The sequence below is a fragment of the Zalophus californianus genome, chromosome X, assembly GCF_009762305.2.
Source record: "Zalophus californianus isolate mZalCal1 chromosome X, mZalCal1.pri.v2, whole genome shotgun sequence".
Classification (NCBI taxonomy): Eukaryota; Metazoa; Chordata; class Mammalia; order Carnivora; family Otariidae; genus Zalophus; species Zalophus californianus.
The window spans coordinates 36,996,469-37,017,286 of NC_045612.1; the positions used below are offsets into that span (position 1 = coordinate 36,996,469).

At 37.2% G+C, this 20,818-nt stretch overlaps 1 protein-coding gene across 1 annotated transcript in view; it reads right to left on the reverse strand.

Annotated features, from left to right (window-relative positions):
• The window catches only part of ALG13 (ALG13 UDP-N-acetylglucosaminyltransferase subunit), a 64,607-nt gene extending 46,049 nt beyond the window's left edge, over positions 1-18,558 (reverse strand). The window contains 3 exon segments of the mRNA XM_027607275.2: positions 15,454-15,592; positions 17,211-17,373; positions 18,450-18,558. Coding sequence (XP_027463076.2) covers positions 15,454-15,592; positions 17,211-17,373; positions 18,450-18,530 — 383 coding nt within the window. The 5' untranslated portion in view covers positions 18,531-18,558.
• Between the last annotated feature and the right edge of the window lie 2,260 nt (positions 18,559-20,818).

Consider the following 20,818-nt stretch of genomic DNA (forward strand, 5'->3'; position numbering starts at 1 on the left):
TGGAGAAACTGAAACCCAAGTAAAAGAAGGTAGGTGCAAAGGGGTTTGATTCCAAAAGATATAGGACACCATTTATATGAAATATACCAAAAAGGCAAATCTATAGAGAGAGAAAGCAGATTAGTGGCTGCCTGGGGTTGGGGTATGAATATTTATTAACCGCAAACAAGCGCAAAGGATCTTTTCTGGTGTGATAAAAAACGTTCTAAAACCGTGATGTTGCAACATTTCTGTACATTCACTAAAAATTATTGTACACTTAAAAGTGGTGATTTTTAACAGCTTTTCAGTTAACATACCATACAATTCAAAGTGTACATTTCAATTACTTTTAGTACATTTACAGAGTTGTCATCCATTGGCACAATTTTAGAACATTCTCATTACATTCAAATGAAACCACACCCATAACCAACCTAATCCCCCATTGTCCATCAACTCCAGGTAACCACCAATCTACTGTCTCTCTATATTTTGCCTATTCTACACATTTCAATAAATGGAATCATACAATATATGGTCCTGTGCAACTGACTTCTTTCACCTAGGAGACTTTAAAGGTTCATCCATGGGCAGCTCTTTCTGCCCATGGGTCCCCTCCCTGTACTTTAATAAAACCACCTTTTTGCACTGGAAACAAATTAAAAAAAAAGGTTCACCCATGTTGTTGTAGCATGTATCAATATTTTAATCCTATAGTTAAAACTATTTTACTTATCCATTCATCAATTAGTAGACATTTGAGTTGTTCCCACTTTTTGGCTTTTTATGACTAATGCTGTTATAAACATTCATGTGCAAGTTTTTGTTTGGACATGTTTCTATTCTTTTGGATAATACCTAGGAATGGAGGTGCTGGATCTATGTTTAACCGTTTGAGCAACTGTCAAGACTGTCTTCCACAGCAGCTGCACCATTCCACATTCTCATCAGTAGTGTATGAGGGTTCCCATTTTTCCACATCCTATCCATAATTACTGTCCATCTCTTGACCATAGCCCATCTAGTGGGTATCAAGTGGTACCTCACTGTGGTTTTGTTTTCCATTTTCCTGATGGCTAACAATGCTGAAAACCTTTCATGTGTCTAATGGACATCTGTACATCTTTAATGAGATATCATTATATACATTTTAAAATGACTAAATTTAAAAAAAAAAAAACTTGACAACAGCAAGTGTTGACAAGGACATGGAGCAACTGGAACTCTCATATGTTGCTGGTATGAATAAAATAGTACAGCCACTCTTAAAAAATTGTTTAGTAGTTTCTATAAAGTTAACCAGAGTTGCCACATAACTCAGCAATCCCACTTTGTTATCTACCCAAGAGAAATGAAAACTTCAGCTCACACAAAAACCTGTACATGAATGTTTATAGCAGCTTTATTCATAATCATGATTCCCCCCCCACAAACTGGAAACAATCCAAACATCCTTCAATTGGTAAATGAACTGGCACATCCATACAACAGAATACTCCTCAGTAATAAAAAATGAGGTTTGATACACAAAAGAACCTGCATGAATCTCAAATGAATTGTATTCAGTAAAAAGAGACAGATTCAAAAGGCTACATACTGTATGACTGCATTTATGACAAACTGGGAAAGAAAGGGAAAACAGATCAGTTGCTGACAGTAGTTAGGGTTGTAGGAAAAGCCTGACTGCAAACGGATGGAAGAAAGGGGATGTATGGGGGTGATATATTTTGTATCTTGACTGTAGTAGTGGTTACACAATTATGTTTGTCAAAATTTACAGAACTATACAAGAAAAATGCTGATTTTGCAAAGAAAAAGCAGCAGAAAGAATTCAGAGTTGAGGAACTCACAGAATGGACAAAATTGAAGAGAAAAAAAACAAGAAAATCAGAGGATCACTACTGGATAGCCAACATCTAACACAGGAGGCCCCCAAAAAGATAAAGTGGCGGGGAAGAAATGATTGTGATAATGATGAAAAGAAAATTCTAGCACTGCAGAATAGGAGTACCTATATTTAGATCGAAAGGGTCCATGAAGTAGCCAGAACAATAAAAGCAAAAAAGATGTTCAGCAATGCACACACCATTTCTGAAGCCAGGGATAAAGACTCTAAAGCTTTGAGATGAAAACTGGGTCATATACAACTTCTCAACAGAATAACTAGAAGCTAGAAAAAAATAAAGTTCCTTATGTGAGGGAAAACTATTTCCAACCTTGAACTCTATACCAAGCTATCAATCAGATGGGAGTAGAAGTGTTTCCAAACATGAAAGATTAAAAAATTTACCATCCTTTCTCAGGAAGCTATGAAGGATATTTGAAACCAAAATAAGTTAAACCACAACGGGGGGGGGGGGGGGGCAGTGAGTCCTAGAAACAGAAGATTCAATGTAAGAGAGAAGCAAAAGGAGTTTCTAGGATAAGGGTGAAGGGGAAATCCCAGGGCAGACATTCAGCAGGACTACAGAATCAATGACCAGTTCACCTAAAAGGGGTCAGAACCCCAGCACAGACATTTCAAAAATAAATAATAATGAAAGTTAAAGATAGCCTAATTTATTTAAACATACTAGGAAAGATGTATACCTCTGTTGGAGAGCTTGAGAATATTTTTATAGAAAATCAAGCAAATGAAAACATTAAAAATGAGGTAAATAGAAAAAGGAATGTAATCAATGAATACTGACTACATGACTCTGATGTGAATATTGTACTTAAGTAATCATGTCAATACTGAAAACAGATCTCACAAGAACTAAAATTTTTTTCAACTTAAATGTCATCTATAGACTGTAGAAGAGGAATATAAAGCCTCCTCCTCCATACTAGCAAATGTAGAGATGATATTTAAATTTAAAAAATGAAAACAAGTTTGAACATATTCACTTATAAAACATAAAATGTAATATTTTATTTTATATTCTGTATATTTTACAGAATATATATTTATATATATTATTTATATATTAATATATTCTGTTAACTACAGAAAGCAGATCACAGATGGGAAGAAGTGGGACACAGAACTGTTTGTCATATACCTTGTAGAACTAGTTAATATTTTATACTATTTATGTGTATCGTAAGATATAATAAAAATTTTAAAAAGTATTCAGTAAGTAAAAACAACAGAATAAACTAGGAAAATAAATAATAGAATTTTATAGCTACAGGGACCTCCTATTTTACAAATGAAGAAACAAGTTTCAAATGATTATGAAATTTGTCCAAGTTTTCACATCCTATCAATAATAGTACAAGGAATATATATTGTCTGATTATTGTAAAGAGGAATCACATATCAAAAAAGAAATGATGAACAAAGGCTCAGAGATGGTTAAGTACAGGTTACATTCCCCAAATCAGTACAATAGGACTTTTTAAAAAAACTTGCGGGATAATAGTAGACTTCATCCTGTGTGTAATAGCCATTTCATATTATTTAATATTGTCCTTCAAAGTATCTATTGCACTCGAAATCCCAATTGACTATTCTTCTACAGCAAACTACTCCAAATCCTGTAAACCACTAGAACAGAGAAAGGGCTCCATAAAACAAACTACCCCATGCCCAGAGATTCTGATTCAGCAGGTCTAGGGTGGGTCCTGAGAATGTGCATTTCTAAAAAGTTCTCCTATGATAGCTGATGCTGCTGGTCCAGGAGCTTTGGGAACTAGCGTTCTCAAACAATGTTGTTTCACAAGTTCTTAGTAAGTGTCTCTAAAGAGTTTCAGGGTGAAAATTTCAGCAAATACTGCACACTATAATCCAATCTTTGAGGTTCACAATGTCCATCAGCAATATTAAAGGCTCTAAGGAATGCTAAAGTTACCTGCTTAACTTTGATCTGGCCTTTTCCATAGGGGAATCTTTTACAAAGACTTTCCAAATCTTTCTGAAGATTTGAGAAACGCCAGATCAAAGTTAGGCAGGGAACCTCAGCATTCAAGTTAACAAGTTTTTAATGCACAATAGCTACTGCTTTTAAATTGTTTCAAAGTTTGAAAAATGTTTCTGTACAAATTTTTTGTCATCTATACCTAAGCTTACTGGGATAATTACATAAGATACTGAATGTTAAGTGCTTAGCACAAAAGTGCTTAAATATTGACTGCTGTTAGCTGCTACCTTACAAAACAATTCACTAAGAAATTCTTTGGTTTAAAAAAAAAAATCTTTGGTTAAAAAAAAAAAGGTAAGAACCAGAACAATTTCAACTAAATTCTACTGAAAATCAAGCCAAAGTTCACATATAGCTCCCCAGAGGAGCTTTCCCCAACACTGATAGTTTCTTCACTTCTAAAAATAATGGAAAGAAAAATAATTGCCTTAAAAACTTTTAGGCACTGTACTCTGGGTACAGATTAAAATGAAACAGACTTAAGAAAATCCAAGTAACTTAAAATAATTAACATTATTTGACTTATAAAACTGATATGCTTTCATTTTATAATTACTGCTTTTTATATTAAAATTTAACCTGCAAATGTGACTTGTTTTAATTGTTAGAATTGTCTTATTTCTTCACTGATCAAATAGGGAAATTCTCTGCAGTACAATACATGAATACTAATAGTTTTAGTTCTGAGGTAACACTTCTTCACATTTCCAACTAATTAAATGAGGTACATGCCTGAAAAATTTTTTAAAGCATACATTATCTGTGACACAGAAGGTTTAGTTGTAAAGGTATATAGGACATGATACTTCTGAGTTACTATTTTAGTTTGAGAGGCAATATGGTATCACGAAAAGAGTATTATGAACTTGGTTATGCTACTCTCTGAGTCAGTTTCCTCATCTATAAAAGGAAGGAGGTATGCTGCATGTTTAAGCTCTTTCAGGTCTAAGGAACTGCAAGGAACTGTGATTCAATGGTGGATAACAGATTTGCCCTCCCTTTAGATGGTCAAATTTGTGATCAACATTAACCACAAAAACAGCTTGTAGGAGGATTAACCTATTACCCCGGCAAATCATGGGGTTGACTGGCTCACATAAAAATGAGTAAATCTTACCTTACAGATGAAATAAACAGACCTAGATTTTTGAAGGCAACAAAATTTATAACCATGTGTGGTGATGGGTATTAACTAAACTGTGGTAATCATTTTGCAATATATACATGTATCCGATTATGTCAAATACATTAAACTTTTACAATGTTATGTCAATTTTATCTAAAACTGCAAAAAATAAAAATGACAATCACATTTATGTAAAGATTTGTGGGAAACTGCTGAAAGGCAATCAGTATTAAAAAAACTCATTTATTTCACTTATCTTTAGTACCAAAATAACATGGAGCCAATTGGGGTATATAACTCAACCCTACAGGACCTATTTTTAAGGTTTTTCATTACTTAAAAATATAATGGTAAACATTCTGAAAACATTTTTAACAGCACCCTGGAAATAGAACCTGTTGCTTCTTTTCATAGTAGACATTTAAACAAAATGAACAAAGCAAAATTAATGAAGGAAGGGAACACAATGGTTCCAAAACAAAATTTGGCCATTAGATCCTATTCAACCTCCCTCCTCTTAAAGCTTTAGGAAAGAGACAATAAAGAACTGATTTCCCAGAGTAGTGATCCTTCAGATAGGCAAAATAAAAGAAACATTACCAAGAGCCACTTGCTTTCATTTCCTTCTCTTCCCCACTTCCATCTGAAGCACTCTAATATAGATTAGGGAAAAAAAGGAAAGTAATGTTTTGTTTAAAAATGCATCCTAATGGCAAAGAAATGCTAAGGGTTGGTTTTTTATTCAAGATACTTACAGTGTCTGAACAGTCTACCAACATACAGGGGATTGAAGGAAAGGAGAATACAGACCAGAACACTCTTGTTTTGATGTGCTCACTTAAGCTTCTAAATAATCTTTAATTCTCTAACTATAACCCCAGCTAGAGACTATGAATTTCAATATGAAATTCAATGAAGACTTTGCTTTCTGTACCAGTTAGGAGTATATACTGTGTATTCCAGGGAAATATCTCTAAGTCTACTCCTACCTCTTAAAACAAAAACTCTAACCGAGAAAATGTATTATTTCAATGACATTTTTTTATTTTCAAAGATGCCACACAATTGGTTTTGTGTCTCAGAAATCACCTATGAAGGAAGTTAGCTTTAATAATTCACAAATGGGAAAACTGAGATTCAGAAAATTACTTAGGCCAAGGACTTAAGAATGTTTTTCACTCCTAAATTTGGGAAGTATATTACTCACCCACTGCACACTGGCAGTGGAGAACCAACCAGTATGTTCTGTACAAAAGGAGAAATGAACAGTAAAAAAGATGTAATATATGGCCTCACAGACATCATTCCAACAGTGACTATCAGTTCAGCAAATACATTAGAAGCACATTGACAGTAAATAAGGTACAAAACTGTATTGCTTTTCCAGATAGCCTAATCTAGTATATCCTAGATTACTACAAATGAAAAAAATCCCACTTAGTTCTTTTTATCAATTAGAAACAGTGCTACACAAGACATGGGTTATAGACAGTTAATAGTGTAACAGTATCAAAATTAGTTTCAAATTGTGTTCCGTATGTGTTAAACTTGGTAAGTTTCTAATTTGTTATGTGATAAAACTGGAAATTACTAAACTTAAATGTATTTAATCAGAGGGCTTCATTATAAAGGAGCCTAGTAGTTATCACCAGAGTACTAATGAACAATGAACGAGGAATGAAAATACTTAAATTGGCCTCAGTCTGGAGATTCTTAACCTGGAGCCTCAAAGTACCTGGGAAAAATGCCCCGAAATTCACTGCAAAATATGTGTCAGTATGCAAGAGAAGCAATAGTTTTAAGTATCTTGAAGGGTTCCATGACCCAAAGAGGCTTATACTACTGCCTGAGAGAGCAGGACTATAGCCATCAAAATAAAATGGCAGAGTATCAATCAAAATAATTTTGGTCAGGATGTGGTAAAAATTCATAAACACAATAAAGAGCTAGAAGTCAAATACCAAAACAGATGGTATTTAACAGTATAAAAGACCTTAAAAATATTCTATCGATATCAGAGTCAAGAAGCATATATTCTTCAGGAGATTCCTGTTTGAAGCAAGCTAGGTTTGCTCACCTTCTATCTAGCCACCTACAAAAATTTTAATTTAAAGAACTATTCAATATAAAGATTGTGCTAGAATACTCACTTTTGTAAGGAATTAACCATTTAACAAGGAATTAAATTAAATGTTGTTTAGTGGTTATCTTAAACCCTTTTCCATGTAATCTGTTATTGGAAAACACTACAGCTACTGCTTTTAACAAACCTCTTCATTTTTAACACGTTTTACTAAAAATCCCCAATTTTTTGACAGACACTTAAGTACCATTAGGATATTACACAGTATCAGTATTGCTATGTTTTAATGCCAGTCCTGTAAATGTTTGATACTACAAATTTCACCACAGAATGTGATGGTCACATCTTTCTTCTGAACAAGAGACATACTAGACTCCATGAAATGACTGTGCAAGATTACTGTGTTTCCTAAAGACCTAATCCCAATCAAGACAATGAGAAAAAGTGCATTTATGCATTTATCATTTATGGAAAGCCTACTGTGCTGCAGGCAGAGGATTCAAGAATGAGTAAGACAGTTCCTTAACTAGACTGTTAAAAAGAGTTCCTCCAGAGCAGTAATCATGTCTTGAGTGCTGCTGATACAAAAAGTAGATGCTTATTACGCATTTATGTTAAAAGACTAAATGAGCAAATAAATGGGCTCAAGATATTTAAAAAGTAAAGCTAAGAGAACCTGGTGATCAATCAGATATAATGGGTTAGAGGTATCATTTAGCCCTCCAGGCTTATAAAACCATCAATATGGGCAAGGATCTCAGAAGGATGGAAGGAGAAATAAGATTTTAGTTTGGGGCACATTAAGTTTACCATGCTTAGAGAATTAACAGACATATATGACCAATAGGTAACTGGAAATACCATTCAGAAGTTCAGATCAGAGTCGGGGAATATAGATAGGAGCATCAATAGTAGCTCTGGGAGTAATGAAAATATCAAGAAAAAAAGAGAGAGAACAGAACCAAAAACAGAACCTAAAACAAATATTTGGAGAAAACAAAAGAGCCAGTTAAGTAACTTGCAACCAGGCAAACCACCTGGGAGTTTCTCCACATGGATTTTGATTAGCATTCAGTAGGCTTTTAAAAATAACAATGTAAAGACTGAAATAAGTAATATACCTGTGGTCATCATACAATCAAAATTTCTTGGAATAGTCCTGACTTCAAATATTGTCCTGTCACCACAAATGATGGAAGAAAATACAGTGGAAATCAGCATTCTAGCAATTACAATTCCCAGTCTATCAGACACTTAAGTAGCATAACACTTCCTTTTTGCATTATGCTGAGCTCAGTTTCCTCATCCGCAAAATGGGAGAATAGTAGCTATTTCATAGAACTCTTGTAAAGATTAAGTAACTTCGTACCTGTAAACTTTTTAAAAAAAAATTTTTTTGAGAGAGAGAGTGAGCACAAGCAGGATGGGGGGGAGGGAGAGAGCAGCAGAATCCCGGCTGAGCAGGGAGCCAGACATAGGGCTCAATCCCAGGACCCTGAGATCATGACCTGAGCTGAAGGCAGACACTTAAAGGACTGAGCCACCCAGGAACCCCTAAACTGCTTTAAATAGTACCTGAAACATACTAAGCATGCAACAGGTGTTAACTATTATTATTTTTCATTCCCCACTCCCCCACAAAAATATATATTAGTTGTACAGCAGAAAAACAGATTAGTACAACTATTTGGACCACCCATTCCAAACCTTTCCCCCAAATCAGTTTCAAATAGTCTGCCCATGTATCTCATTTCTTATACTGTATGCAGATTTTTGGTCATGTCTGAAAATTTTACAATTTGAACGAATCAGAGAGATTAAGTGCTTATACCATAATAAAGTGCCAAGAAAAACGTCTACATTACTTCTAGTCATTATAGACTTTTTTTTAGTCTTGGAAAACTCTTCCTCAAACTATCAAAGTGGTGGTACATATTTTTATATTGCCCTTTTTATCTACATGATTTACCTTTAAAAGCATATAGTACTCCTAAGGTGTCTAAAATCAAGACACTTGACAGTAGTTTCAGATAATGACCAGCTGACCCTTGAACACAGATTTGAACTGTGCAGGTCTACTTATACTTTTTCTAAAATACAATACTGTAAATGTATTTTCCTTGATTTTCTTTGCATTTCCTTTTCTCTAGCTTAAAGATTACAGTATATAATACACGTAATATACAAAATGTGTTAATTGACAGTCTATGTTATCAGTAAGGCTTCCAGTCAACAGCAGGCTATTAATCAAATCTTTGGGGAGTCAAAATTTGTATGTGGATTTTCAACTGTGCAGGGTTCTTGCACCACTAACCCTCCACACTGTTCAAGAGTCAATTTTTAATGTTCCAGAATCCCACTTCAAGTTCATCAGTTGCACTATCTTACCTACCAAATCCTTCCGGCTTTCTTTCCTCCCAAATCAGTCATCAAAACTCCCTACTTCCCAAGGTCATTCTATAACCTCACATCACTTTTCATCTACTCCAACATTAACTTTCTACTATTATTACTCGTCCACCTCTGAACATATCCATGATATGAATTTCTCAAAATACTTCCTTTGCTTCCTTAACCCTGGAAATTTAAATACCTCTAACAGAAAACTGCTAAATAAACTACACTCCACTTACCCACTGACTTCAAGAACCTGAAGCCCTGCCATGCAATGAAACCAAATAAATTTCACTCAGAGCAAATATTCCCAATAGATTACTGTTAATCTTTCATTAAGGACCAATAACTGGTAATTTTGGTAATTAATCTTAGCCTTCTTCCTCATCTAAAGTGGTTTGTAGTAGGTATGTTTAAAATTCTCTTCCAACTCCAAACATCTGCAAGTCTTTGTCTTAAAGTCTTCCTTTATTCAATCTACTATCAATCCTACCCATGGCATTTTGCTGGTTTCCAAAAACGCAGGAAGCACAGGTTTCTAAGTCCAAGGTAAGTTTATCATACATCAAAGAAAAACCCAATTAAGTGTGAAATTCCTACTAAAGTAAACTTCTAATAAATGAACAAAACTCTCCTTGGAAGGGAGTAAAGTAACTAAATACTAGACAATTATGAAGAATCAAAAAGCTTACAATATACATTATGGTGTGGTAGAAAGAGTACAAGACCAGGGGTCAAGAAGCTGCTTCTAGTGGCAGCTCTCTTTCAAAGGCGGTTAGACAAGTTGTAAACCTTTGGCCTTCCTCATCTGAGAAATGATGGGATTGGACTAGATGATCCCAAGAATTCCTGCCAAATAAAATTGATCCGGAGAGATCCCCGGATTTTTAAGCCAAACAACTGATAAAAAAATTTCACAAAGGTATATAGTAAGGGGTATCACTACATGCAATTAACACCATTGGCTTAAGCTCTGCTAAATGAAATAATGGAATCAGGGTTATATATTCTTGTGGGAAAGAAAAGAGAGGATTTGGGGTCCCATATTACTTTACAGTTGTCTGATGTTTAAGTAGACCCTGTTTCTGATTCTCTATGGTTAGTCCTTCATGACATAACTAAAAATCAAGTGATCAAAATACATTTTAAGCCACAATTTTTCTCAAATTAGAGCACATATTAAAGAGCCCAGATAATTCTCTCCAAATATTTGGAAAGGGCCTTTCCTATATAACATTAGCATTGAGATTAATGTACATTTATGATTATGATGCTGTGAATTCTCAACTACATAGATATAGATTACTCACTTTTTAGATTATTCTCAGCAAAATTTTAATCCAAGTAGGCTTCCTCCTGCTACCCAGAGTATTTCTCAGCCACCACCTTCTACTATTAGTAAGAATTTATTTTAATATTAGCCTAAGTAAAACACAATCAGGAAAATAAATCTATAGAAACATCATATAAAGCATCCCAAGTAAAATGCCTAGAATAGCCAAAATCTTGATTATGGAAAGTATGTCTTTATAGTGTATACTATTTTTATAAACTGTATCTAAAATTTCTACCAGAAAACTATGAACACTTAGAATCAAGACTTACTCTAATCAGAACTGCATAATGTATCTTGAGGAACATGAACCTAAAAGTCATGTACTTAGGCCATTTTATACATCTGATCATATAGTTGCTTGTAAAACTAATTTTTTAAGTAAATTATAAATTCCTCTGTGATGTTACAATAAATGTTTCAACACCACTGTGAGAAGGGGCCCTTAAAAATAACATCAAGTTCTCTTGGCCTAAGTCCTTTTTGATTTACTCTTTTCAAACCAATAAAACTTTGATATTGAACAAGATTATTTTGTCATTTTCTATTTGCATTTTAGAGGAAAGAGAACAAATCTATTCCACTAGAATTTCTCCAAGTACCATAATCAACTGACTTGATATTTAATCTTGTTAACCTTTAATTACTCTTAACCTTTTCAAGGTAATTATTGAATGTTTTATTTCACACAACACAACTCATCATTTTTGCTTGTTTTTTAAAAAATTCGTTCCTTAAATTGTACAGCTAATGATGCTGACTCTCAAATGCCTTACAATTTGTTACTGCTTCATTTTATTTATTCTAAAGAACACCAAACTAATAACTACATTTGAGGTTTTGGGACTCTAGGCTAAAATCTGTGAATGCTCATACATATTTTAACTAAAATATAAAGTAAAAATCTATTGTATTTACTAAAATTGCGGTAAGGATTTGGACCCAAATGCTAACATTCACACCATAAAATTTTCTATACATTCTATAGATGTATAAGTTTATTAATTTATATTATTCTGCAAATATATACTATATATTTAATTTGATTTAACCACATTCCATAGGTTGGATTTGGGGGGTGTTTTTAAAGTGTTCAGAGTTTAGTGTTTATTTTTGTAATCCAACAACTTTATCCAAAAATGCAGAAAATTTTTCTGGCTGGCCAGGAGGAAAACATTTCAGTGTTGATAAGTCCATTGACTGTAACAGCCCAGGAAGCGTGCTAAAACAAAAGAAGAAAAATATTAGGTAACAAGGGAGAAAATTATGTAATTCATCTGCTGCCCACTTGATGACTGAATCTAACTTCCAAGAATACCGTGATGCTTCTCAAACTGTACATGCGAATTTTAATAATTTTATTTTAGGTATATAGTTGACCCTTGAACAAGCTGGTGTTAAAGGAACCGACAATCCATGCAATTGAAAATCCATGTACAACTTCCAGGGTCACCTGGTGGCTCAGTCGGTTAAGTGTCTGACTCAGCTCAGGTCATGATCTCAGGGTCCTGGGATGGAGCCCCATGTCAGGCTCCCTGCTTAGCAGGGAGTCTGCGTCTCCCTCTCTGCCCACTCATGCTCTCTCTCGCTCAAATAAATTTAAAAATCTTAAAAAACAGAAAATCCATATATAACTTCTGACTCCCCCACACCTTAACTACAGATAGCCTACTGTTGCCTGGAAGCCTTACCGGTCACATAAGAGTCAATTAACACACATTTTGTACATTATGTTATGCACTGTATTCTTAACAATAAGCTAGAGAAAAAATGTTATCATGAAAATCATAAAGAAAACACATTTACTGAAAGAAACTCCTTGTATAAGTGAACCCATGTCATTTAAATCTGTGTTGTTCGAGGGTCAACCGTACATACAAAGATTAGGGCAATACGAAGAGCACTATGTAGTACCTGTCAATACCAATTCAACAGATACTGTATATTGTGTCAACAAATATTACAGAAATATTATTTCATGAAAGATGTGGTCACATGGCTTTTGAACATTTCTCAGGACTGGGCAGATATAAACTGAAGCAAAATTAATTTATGAAAACAGAATAAATGAAAACAAAATTAATAGCTGCCAGACAAGAACAATAAGCCGGGGAGACTACTGGACCATGCATGAAGATTGTGAAATAGCTTTCTTTTGCCAGTAATTTACTAACATAAATTCATATATAATTAAGGTACAATCACCATGCATGTTGGAAGATTCCAAACCATGACATAAAAGCATTACTTCAGAAATTTAAGCAGCCACTTAAATTAGAACAGACATACAACTACCCAGCCTAGATTTGGGGGAATAATGTACCTAAAATGAAAATACAACCAATTATTGATTCTTACAGCATTCACGTATGTGAATTTTTTTGAAATTAATATTAAGAAAAAGACTTCTAAAACTGTAAGAAATAAATTGGGAGACTTGTACAGCTTCCTTTTTTTTTTAAAGATTTTATTTATGTGACAGAGAGAGACACAGCGAGAGAGGGAACACAAGCAGGGGGAGTGGGAGAAGCAGGTTTCCCGCCGAGCAGGGAGCCCAATGCAGGGCTCGATCCCAGGACCCTGGGATCATGACCTGAGCCGAAGGCAGACGCTTAACGACTGAGCCACCCAGGCGCCCCATACAGCTTCCTTTTCAACTTGAGTAAGGAATCAGGATGTCTTTCCGAAATCAGAAAAACATTTTCTGATTCTCCTTTTAAACGTACTGACATAAAATCAAAGCTGACTTAACATGTAGAATAAAAATACTCATTAAAAGTGTCTGGAAAAATTGACTTGCATAAACCTGTTAGGAGGCGGAGTTTATTCTTCTTTAAAAAATGTTAACCCCGGGACACCTGGGTGGCTCAGTCATTTAAGCACCTGCCTTCAGCTCAGGTCATGATCCCAGGGTCCTGGGATCCAGTCCCTCATCGGGCTCCTTGCTCAGCGGGGAGCCTGCTTCTCCCTTTGCCCGCCGCTCCCCCTGCTTGTGTTCCCTCTCTAGCTGTGTCTCTGTCAAATAAATAAAATCTTTAAAAATAATAAAAAACAAAAAACGTTAACCCCTAACAATCTCAACTACCCAAGGACCGTTATCTGAAGCCTACATAATTTTTATTACCTAGCTTCTCCCGACTCACAATACTTTTAATAATGGCTTCTGTGTTATACAGCCACCCTGATCTTTCCTCTCCTCCATCATACAGGGATTAGGATACCAATTGTTCCTGAAACAATCAATGAATTTGTCTCCTCTCAATGAAAACAGAATTGTCTGTTTTGTTCACCAATATGTGACAAGTACCTAGAATAATGCCTGGCACATAGTAGGTGCTCAATATTTAATAAAAGAACAAGTATTTACTGAGTGCCCAAGAGACAGATGCAGTGAGGTTAAAAGACAAGCCTTTTATGTTCTAGCCAGTTTATTCTAAGGTTTTCCACTTTAAAATTAATTTCAATTTATTATAACATAAAAAATATATTTTATAATACTTCTATAAGGTCTTTACTTTTTAAAACATCAAACTAGGATAGCTTTTAAAGACAAATAATTGGGAATTACTGACCTGACCCTCTGGCAAGCTTCTAGTGTCTCAAGAAGAATTAATAGAAAACCAACCAGCAATTTTCTTCATCCTTCTACAGTGATGTTGACCAGTTCTTGTTGAATTTTAATTTACTTCTAGAAAAATAATACTCCTTACCATAGTAATTCCTCTGCTTAAAATACTTTAATGGCTTCTCACTAAACACAGAATAAAATCAGAACTCTTACGTGAGCTATCCCCACCCAGTCTCATCTTATACTATCTTCTCCCTTGCTCGCCATACTCCTGCCACACTGAACCTTCCCTCTGTTCCTCAAACAAAACAAACTCCAAGCTCTTTCCTAACTTAGGACCTTTGCAGTCGCTGCTGTTCCTTCTTCCTCTAGAGCTTCACATGACTAGCTCTTGTCATTTAGGTCTCAGCTCAAATGTCATATACGCAGTCATGCCTTCCCTGACCAATCTAATTAATCTTCACTCCCAGCTATCATATCATACCCTGCCTTATTTTCTTCATAACACATTTCACCATGTGAAATTATCTTCATCGTTTATTTATGAACGGTTAACTATGTCCCCCTACCAGACCATAAGTATCAAGAGAGCAGGGGTTTACCTCATGTTTATCACTGTATCCACAAGAACTTAAAAACAATAACCTATGACATATTAGGTCTAGTTTAATTAATGAGTAAATTTCACTTAGGGATCCCAATGGATTTACTGAAGGCAAAACCTTAATTATAAAAATTAAGCAAATGCCTTCCTTGAATAATGAAAATCTAATAACTCAAAAAATTATATTCTCAGAGACTTGCGCACCAGATGGAACTTACATACATGTGTACACACACAGATATTCACATGAAATGAAACACGCACAGACACAAAAAGAAATATAAGATTACACTCACAGCATTGGACAAATAAGAGGGCTTTACAGGTGAGAAAAATCAAAGTATGTTTGATAAGCAGGAGAATGTAAGAGGTTGAAAAGACAGACAAGTTAGGTAGGTGGTTAAGAATAGCTAGGGAGGATTTAAGGCAAGAAGTCAAGTTATCAGTCTGTAGTATACCTGCAGGTACAGTAGAAGAGATGCCCGTCTTTGTGTAGCTGCTTTGCCAATTCCAACTGATGATTGTTCATCAACTTTTCGTTTACAACCACTACAAGGGGCTTTCTTTTTTCCAGAGTCTCCAAACAGCTTCCTGCACCTAAATCAAAATTAAGTTAAAAAAAACAAAAACAAAAACAAAGCTAAGGTGCTCCACCAAGCTTTATAGGCAGAACTGAAGATGATAAACTTAGCTGGCAAAACTACAAACCAGGCCTTTTAATTATGCATTCAAACGACCAAAGTGTAGTGACCAGTTCTCTATATTATGTTATAAACTTGAAAAATACATTCTTTACCACTGCCAACAATATTATGACCCACGATTCAATGCTTTGCCACTTGCCCTCTACTAGTATGCCCTGGGCATGAGCCTTGAATTCAATTAAGATTTAAGTTCAACATACTATACATGAAACTGTACTGCACTTCTATTCAAACACAAGTGGAAAAAGCAAGTCTTCAACAGTGACAGGCACCAAAAAGAAAAACCCTAACCATCCTTTTAAGTCTGTCTGTGAGGTACCATCCCCAAAATGTCAAGAATAAATCTCCATAAATGTGCATATATACAACATTTGGGTCAATTCAGCTCTGAAATCTAAAATCGTTTAGGTATTTTAAATGGAAGTGAGAAGGGCGCCTGAGCGACTCAGTCAGTGAAAAGTCTGCCTTGGGCTCAAGGTCATGATCTCGGGGTCCTGGGATGTAGCCTGGCATCGGGCTCCCTGCTGGGTGGGGAGTCTGCTTCTCCCTCTACCCCTCTCCGCAGCTCGTGCTGTCTCAAATAAATAAAACCTTAAAAAGAAGTTAATAAAAAATTTAAAAAGTAAATGGGAGTGAGGAGACTGAGAAGTAGACAAACCTTTTGGGGTTGACTACTTTAGAGTAGTAGGTAGGACAGACTAACACCAAGACTTTTATCTACTAACTTGACTGGAGAAGTACAGTTCATCTGTGTCTCTGTTTTTTCATCCGTAAAAATGGGAATACTAATAATACGTAGCTCATAGGTCTGGGAGGATTCAATGACATATACACAAAGCACACAGAACGGTACCAAGAGCTATTAACTATTAACCTATACATTTCTAATCACTAATCTGTTGGTAATGTTTACTTCTAGTAACTTTGCTCCCTTCAAACTAGACTTCCTAAGAACTAAGAAGCTTCTTCCCTCACTTATCCAGCAATCAAAATTGCAATGCTCCCCAAAAACAGTTCTTGCGACGGTACTGGCAGTCTACTGGCAGTCTAACTAGATCAGGATGGTTTTTGAAGAGCAGGCAATGATTTACACAACATGTGGTTAAAAAATATTTTTGACTGCATTCATTTCATACTCCCATTTATAATATAAAAAACAAACTTTCAAAGCCAATTTCTCCATGTCCAATCCAACCAATAAGCCAGCTGAACATTCCTGCAAATCTAAGCCCAAATACTAATTTCAAATTTGATAACTCTTTACGCACGACGTTGGGTAAATTATTTTGCCCGTGTTTGGAGTTTCTTTCTTTAGTCTATGTTGTTAATTTACTTGTACCACCCAGAAATAATAAATTCTCTAATAATGTTCTCAACAGGTATATTCAAGTAAGTATTATACTCAAAAGGGCTACAGTGCGTTACTCTAGCGATTTTACTTTACCTCAAAAAAATTCAAGTTTCTGTTCTTACTACCAAAACCCCAACTGTGGTATTCTAAGGCACTTTACCTGCGTGACTAATAACAAGATCTGCTTTCTGAAGATCTTCTTTCAATGAATCCTTGTACCTGTAAACATCCAGAGCAAATGACTCAGTACTGAATGGTTCAGGTACCACCTTTCCTCTACCTATCTGAAGGACAAGTCGGCTGTAGCCCAGGCTCTTGATGATCTGAAAAGAGGAAAAAAAAAAAAAAAAAAGAAAAAAAGCGGGACTTTTAAACAGGGTACTGTTTAAAACTGTAAAAAACAACAAACCCTAAAGTCGGTGTTCAGACCGCAGCGCGCGCCGCAAAATCTACCTGCGGCCGATTTTACTTTTGCAGAACGACGCTTTGCCCCCGGTACCGGGCCCCGCCAAGGTACCTCACAAGTCCTATCGGTAAGATCTATGCGACCCTGCTCACCAAGCCGTTGAAAGGACCGGCCACGCCACAGGCAGAAGACCAGGCGAGACCCTGAGGAAGGCGTCAAAAACTAGAGAAGAGACGAAGAAACGGCTCCAATCCGCCTCAGGGCTGAAGCTGCGCGAACCACCGGCCCCGAGGAGCCGCCGCAACAGCCGCCGCCGGAGGACGCCCGCCTCGAAGGCGCCTGATGAGACCTCGAGGCGCGGGCTCGCCCGAGCGCAGCGGGGGCAGGGCGGGGACGGCGCGCCGAGTGGGACCTGCCGTATCGAGCCGAGCCGAGCCGAGCCGAGCCAAGCCGGGCCGGGTCGGGTCGGGTCGGGTCGGGCCGGGCCGGGCCGAGCCGAGCCGAGCCGGGCCGGGCCGGGCCGGGCCGGGCCGGGCCAGGCAGAGCTCGCCGAGGCGCCTGACGCCGACCACGCGACCCCGAGTGGGCCTGAGGAGGGGCTGGAGGCTGGCCCGGGCCGAGGAGCCCCACTCGGAGAGGCGGAGCAGCGGGAAGGAGGGGCGAAGCACGAGGAAGGAGAGGCGGAGGCGGAGAGTCGGAAGGGAAAAGCCGGGGAAAGGAGGAGCCGGAGAAAAGATGGGGAGGAGCGGCCCGGAGGGCGGCGGGGAAGCGGGAAGAGGAGGCGGAGGACGCCGAGGAGAAGGGGAGCAGGAGGAGGGCCCAGCCGAGCGCGGGGAGGAGCCAGCAAAGGGGCGGCGGCACCTGAGGTAGAGCTGTGGGGGGTTCTTCCCGAGCGCTGCAGTCAGGCAAGGTTACCGAGGCTAGTGGTAAGGCTAGCGGCGGCGAGCGGCGAACGAAGCCGCCACGCGCCCGCACGCCCGCCCCCTCACTCACTTGCAGAGTGTCGTGCGCCGAGACACACGCAATGAGGTCGTCAAAGCTGGTGGTCCCTACAGTAACAAATACGCACTTCATCGCGCGGGTTCCCAGCCCCGAATCGCAAGGGCCGGATGTGACGTAGCGCAGGCCACGTGGGCTGCCAGCGGCCGCGCTTGGTGGGGATAGCGGAAGTCGACCAGGGAGCCAGAGGGCGGTGGGAACCGGGGGGTGTGGCGCGCGGGGGGCAGGGGTGGAGCCGAAGGGTACAAATGGTCTACGTGCCAGAAACGTGATGTGTGTATGAGTTCACCGGGCCGTCACAATCGGAAGGTGGGACTTGACAGATTCACTCTTTTCCAAAGGTATTTAGAAAATAATGGTGAAACCTCACACCTAAGCGCTGTGCTGGCGTTATTGCTTGGGTACCACACATCTTTTGAATGATACAGGAGTTTGGGACTCTATTTGCTACCCTGTTTGCCAATATTCGTTTGAGCTATGGTTTTACCTCAAGTCTGTTGAGAGCCTGTGGAAAAAAAAAAGGGCCTTTTCAAGATCATTAGCATAGGCTCTTCAAACTAGTTATCAGGAAGCCAGAGCCCTACAGGGTCTCTTGGAAGCTGCAAAGAGTCGATTGCCTTCACTAGCAAGCATTGTATGTAAAATAGAGGCACTAGGGCCTGAAGGCTGCATCTATAATTCATTGAACTCATCCATTGAGCCCTTTAAAATGTAAAATTATGATAAATTTAAATTATGAAATGTATACATTAGCATGAATAAACACCACAGATACATTGCACTGAAGTAGGCAAGTACCCAGGAGGTAATTTCTCAAGACTCCCTTTTTTTCTCCTACCACCATTACTAAGATGCTTTATTTCATTCTAATATTTTCTGTATTTCCTACTTAAAATCTCACTTTAGTTCATATTTGTGTTTTCCCCTGCCTGATTATATACAGAAAGGAAGCTGTGAGAAGAAAATAAAGAGGAAAAGGATTAGAGGTGAATTAGGCCTAGAACATAAGCTGAAAAAAAAACCTCTTAAGGCGTATTTCTACTGGACTGTTCCTTTAAATCTTGTAGCTTGGGTAATTGTCTTTTTGAGGAGTGATATGCTGCTATGCCTTTCTTGATAACGATTTTCATGAATTAATGATACGGTGAAACAAACTACAGTCTCATAATAAATGTAGAAAGATCATGGTTAAATAATAAAACATAAGCATAATCCCAATTTTCTGCCCAACAAGAATAAACTATGAATATTTATTGAAATATGAAGAGAAAATATTCCAAAATACTCTGTAATTCAGAAAGATCTTTACCTCTTGTTGTGTCTGTGAAATCTTTTCCTATATCTAGAAGATATTAAAGAAGCACTGTTCTGATTAGCAGAGAGAAAATAAGCACACATATAAACTGAATATTCTTAAATTCCCAGAAAATCAGAAACTTGGAATTTCTAATATTTTAAATGTGCTGGACTTTAGTAAAGCATCTTCTTGCAGAAACTGATCCAGAAATGTTTTAAGGCCCCAAGATTACATAATTAATGTAAAATTTTGGCAAGTAAGTCTTTTTACTTTACTTAAGTGTGTTTTTCCTAAACTTACACAGGCTTACTGATAAATAAGTTAACATTACCTACAAAAATGTTTATAGTTACCAAAATTGTAAATGTTTTCAACTACATTAAGTCAGTATTCTGACAAACTTTATTTCAACTGCAAATATGCTTTGTAGTATGCCAGCTTGAAGATAATTTTCAGGATCTTTAAACAACTTAAAATCGTGGACTGACATTAAATTGAGTTAATGGATGCATAATCATTGTACCACTAGATGCTTTCACAGTAAAACAATATTGAAACATTGGTTTAGACTAAGCATAATTCCAATATAATGTTTTATATATTTTGCATCTTAATTTGAAATGCTATAGGGAGGGCGCCTGGGTGGCTCAGTCGTTAAGCGTCTGCCTTCGACTCAGGTCATGATCCCAGGGTCCTGGGATTGAGCCCCGCATTGGGCTCCCTGCTCAGTGGGAAGCCTACTTCTCCCTCTCCCACTCCCCCTGCTTGTGTTCCCTCTCTCACTGTCTCTCTCTCTCTCTCTCTCTCTCTCTCTGTCAAATAAATAAAATCTTTAAAAAAAGAAAGAAATGCTATAGGGAAGCTATATCTTGGAGTTGTATAATGTATTCACTTTTGCCACTTTAGGAAGTTATAAAAAGGATTTGTATGGCTATGGGAAGTTTTGTCATGTGTATTCTTAAGCCTGCTAGTCTGTAAAAATGTTTGTATATGCCATAGAGTTGTTTTCCGTCCTTCACTTTTCTCTTTAAAATAGAAGTTAGTTACTTTGATCTAAAGTTGTAAT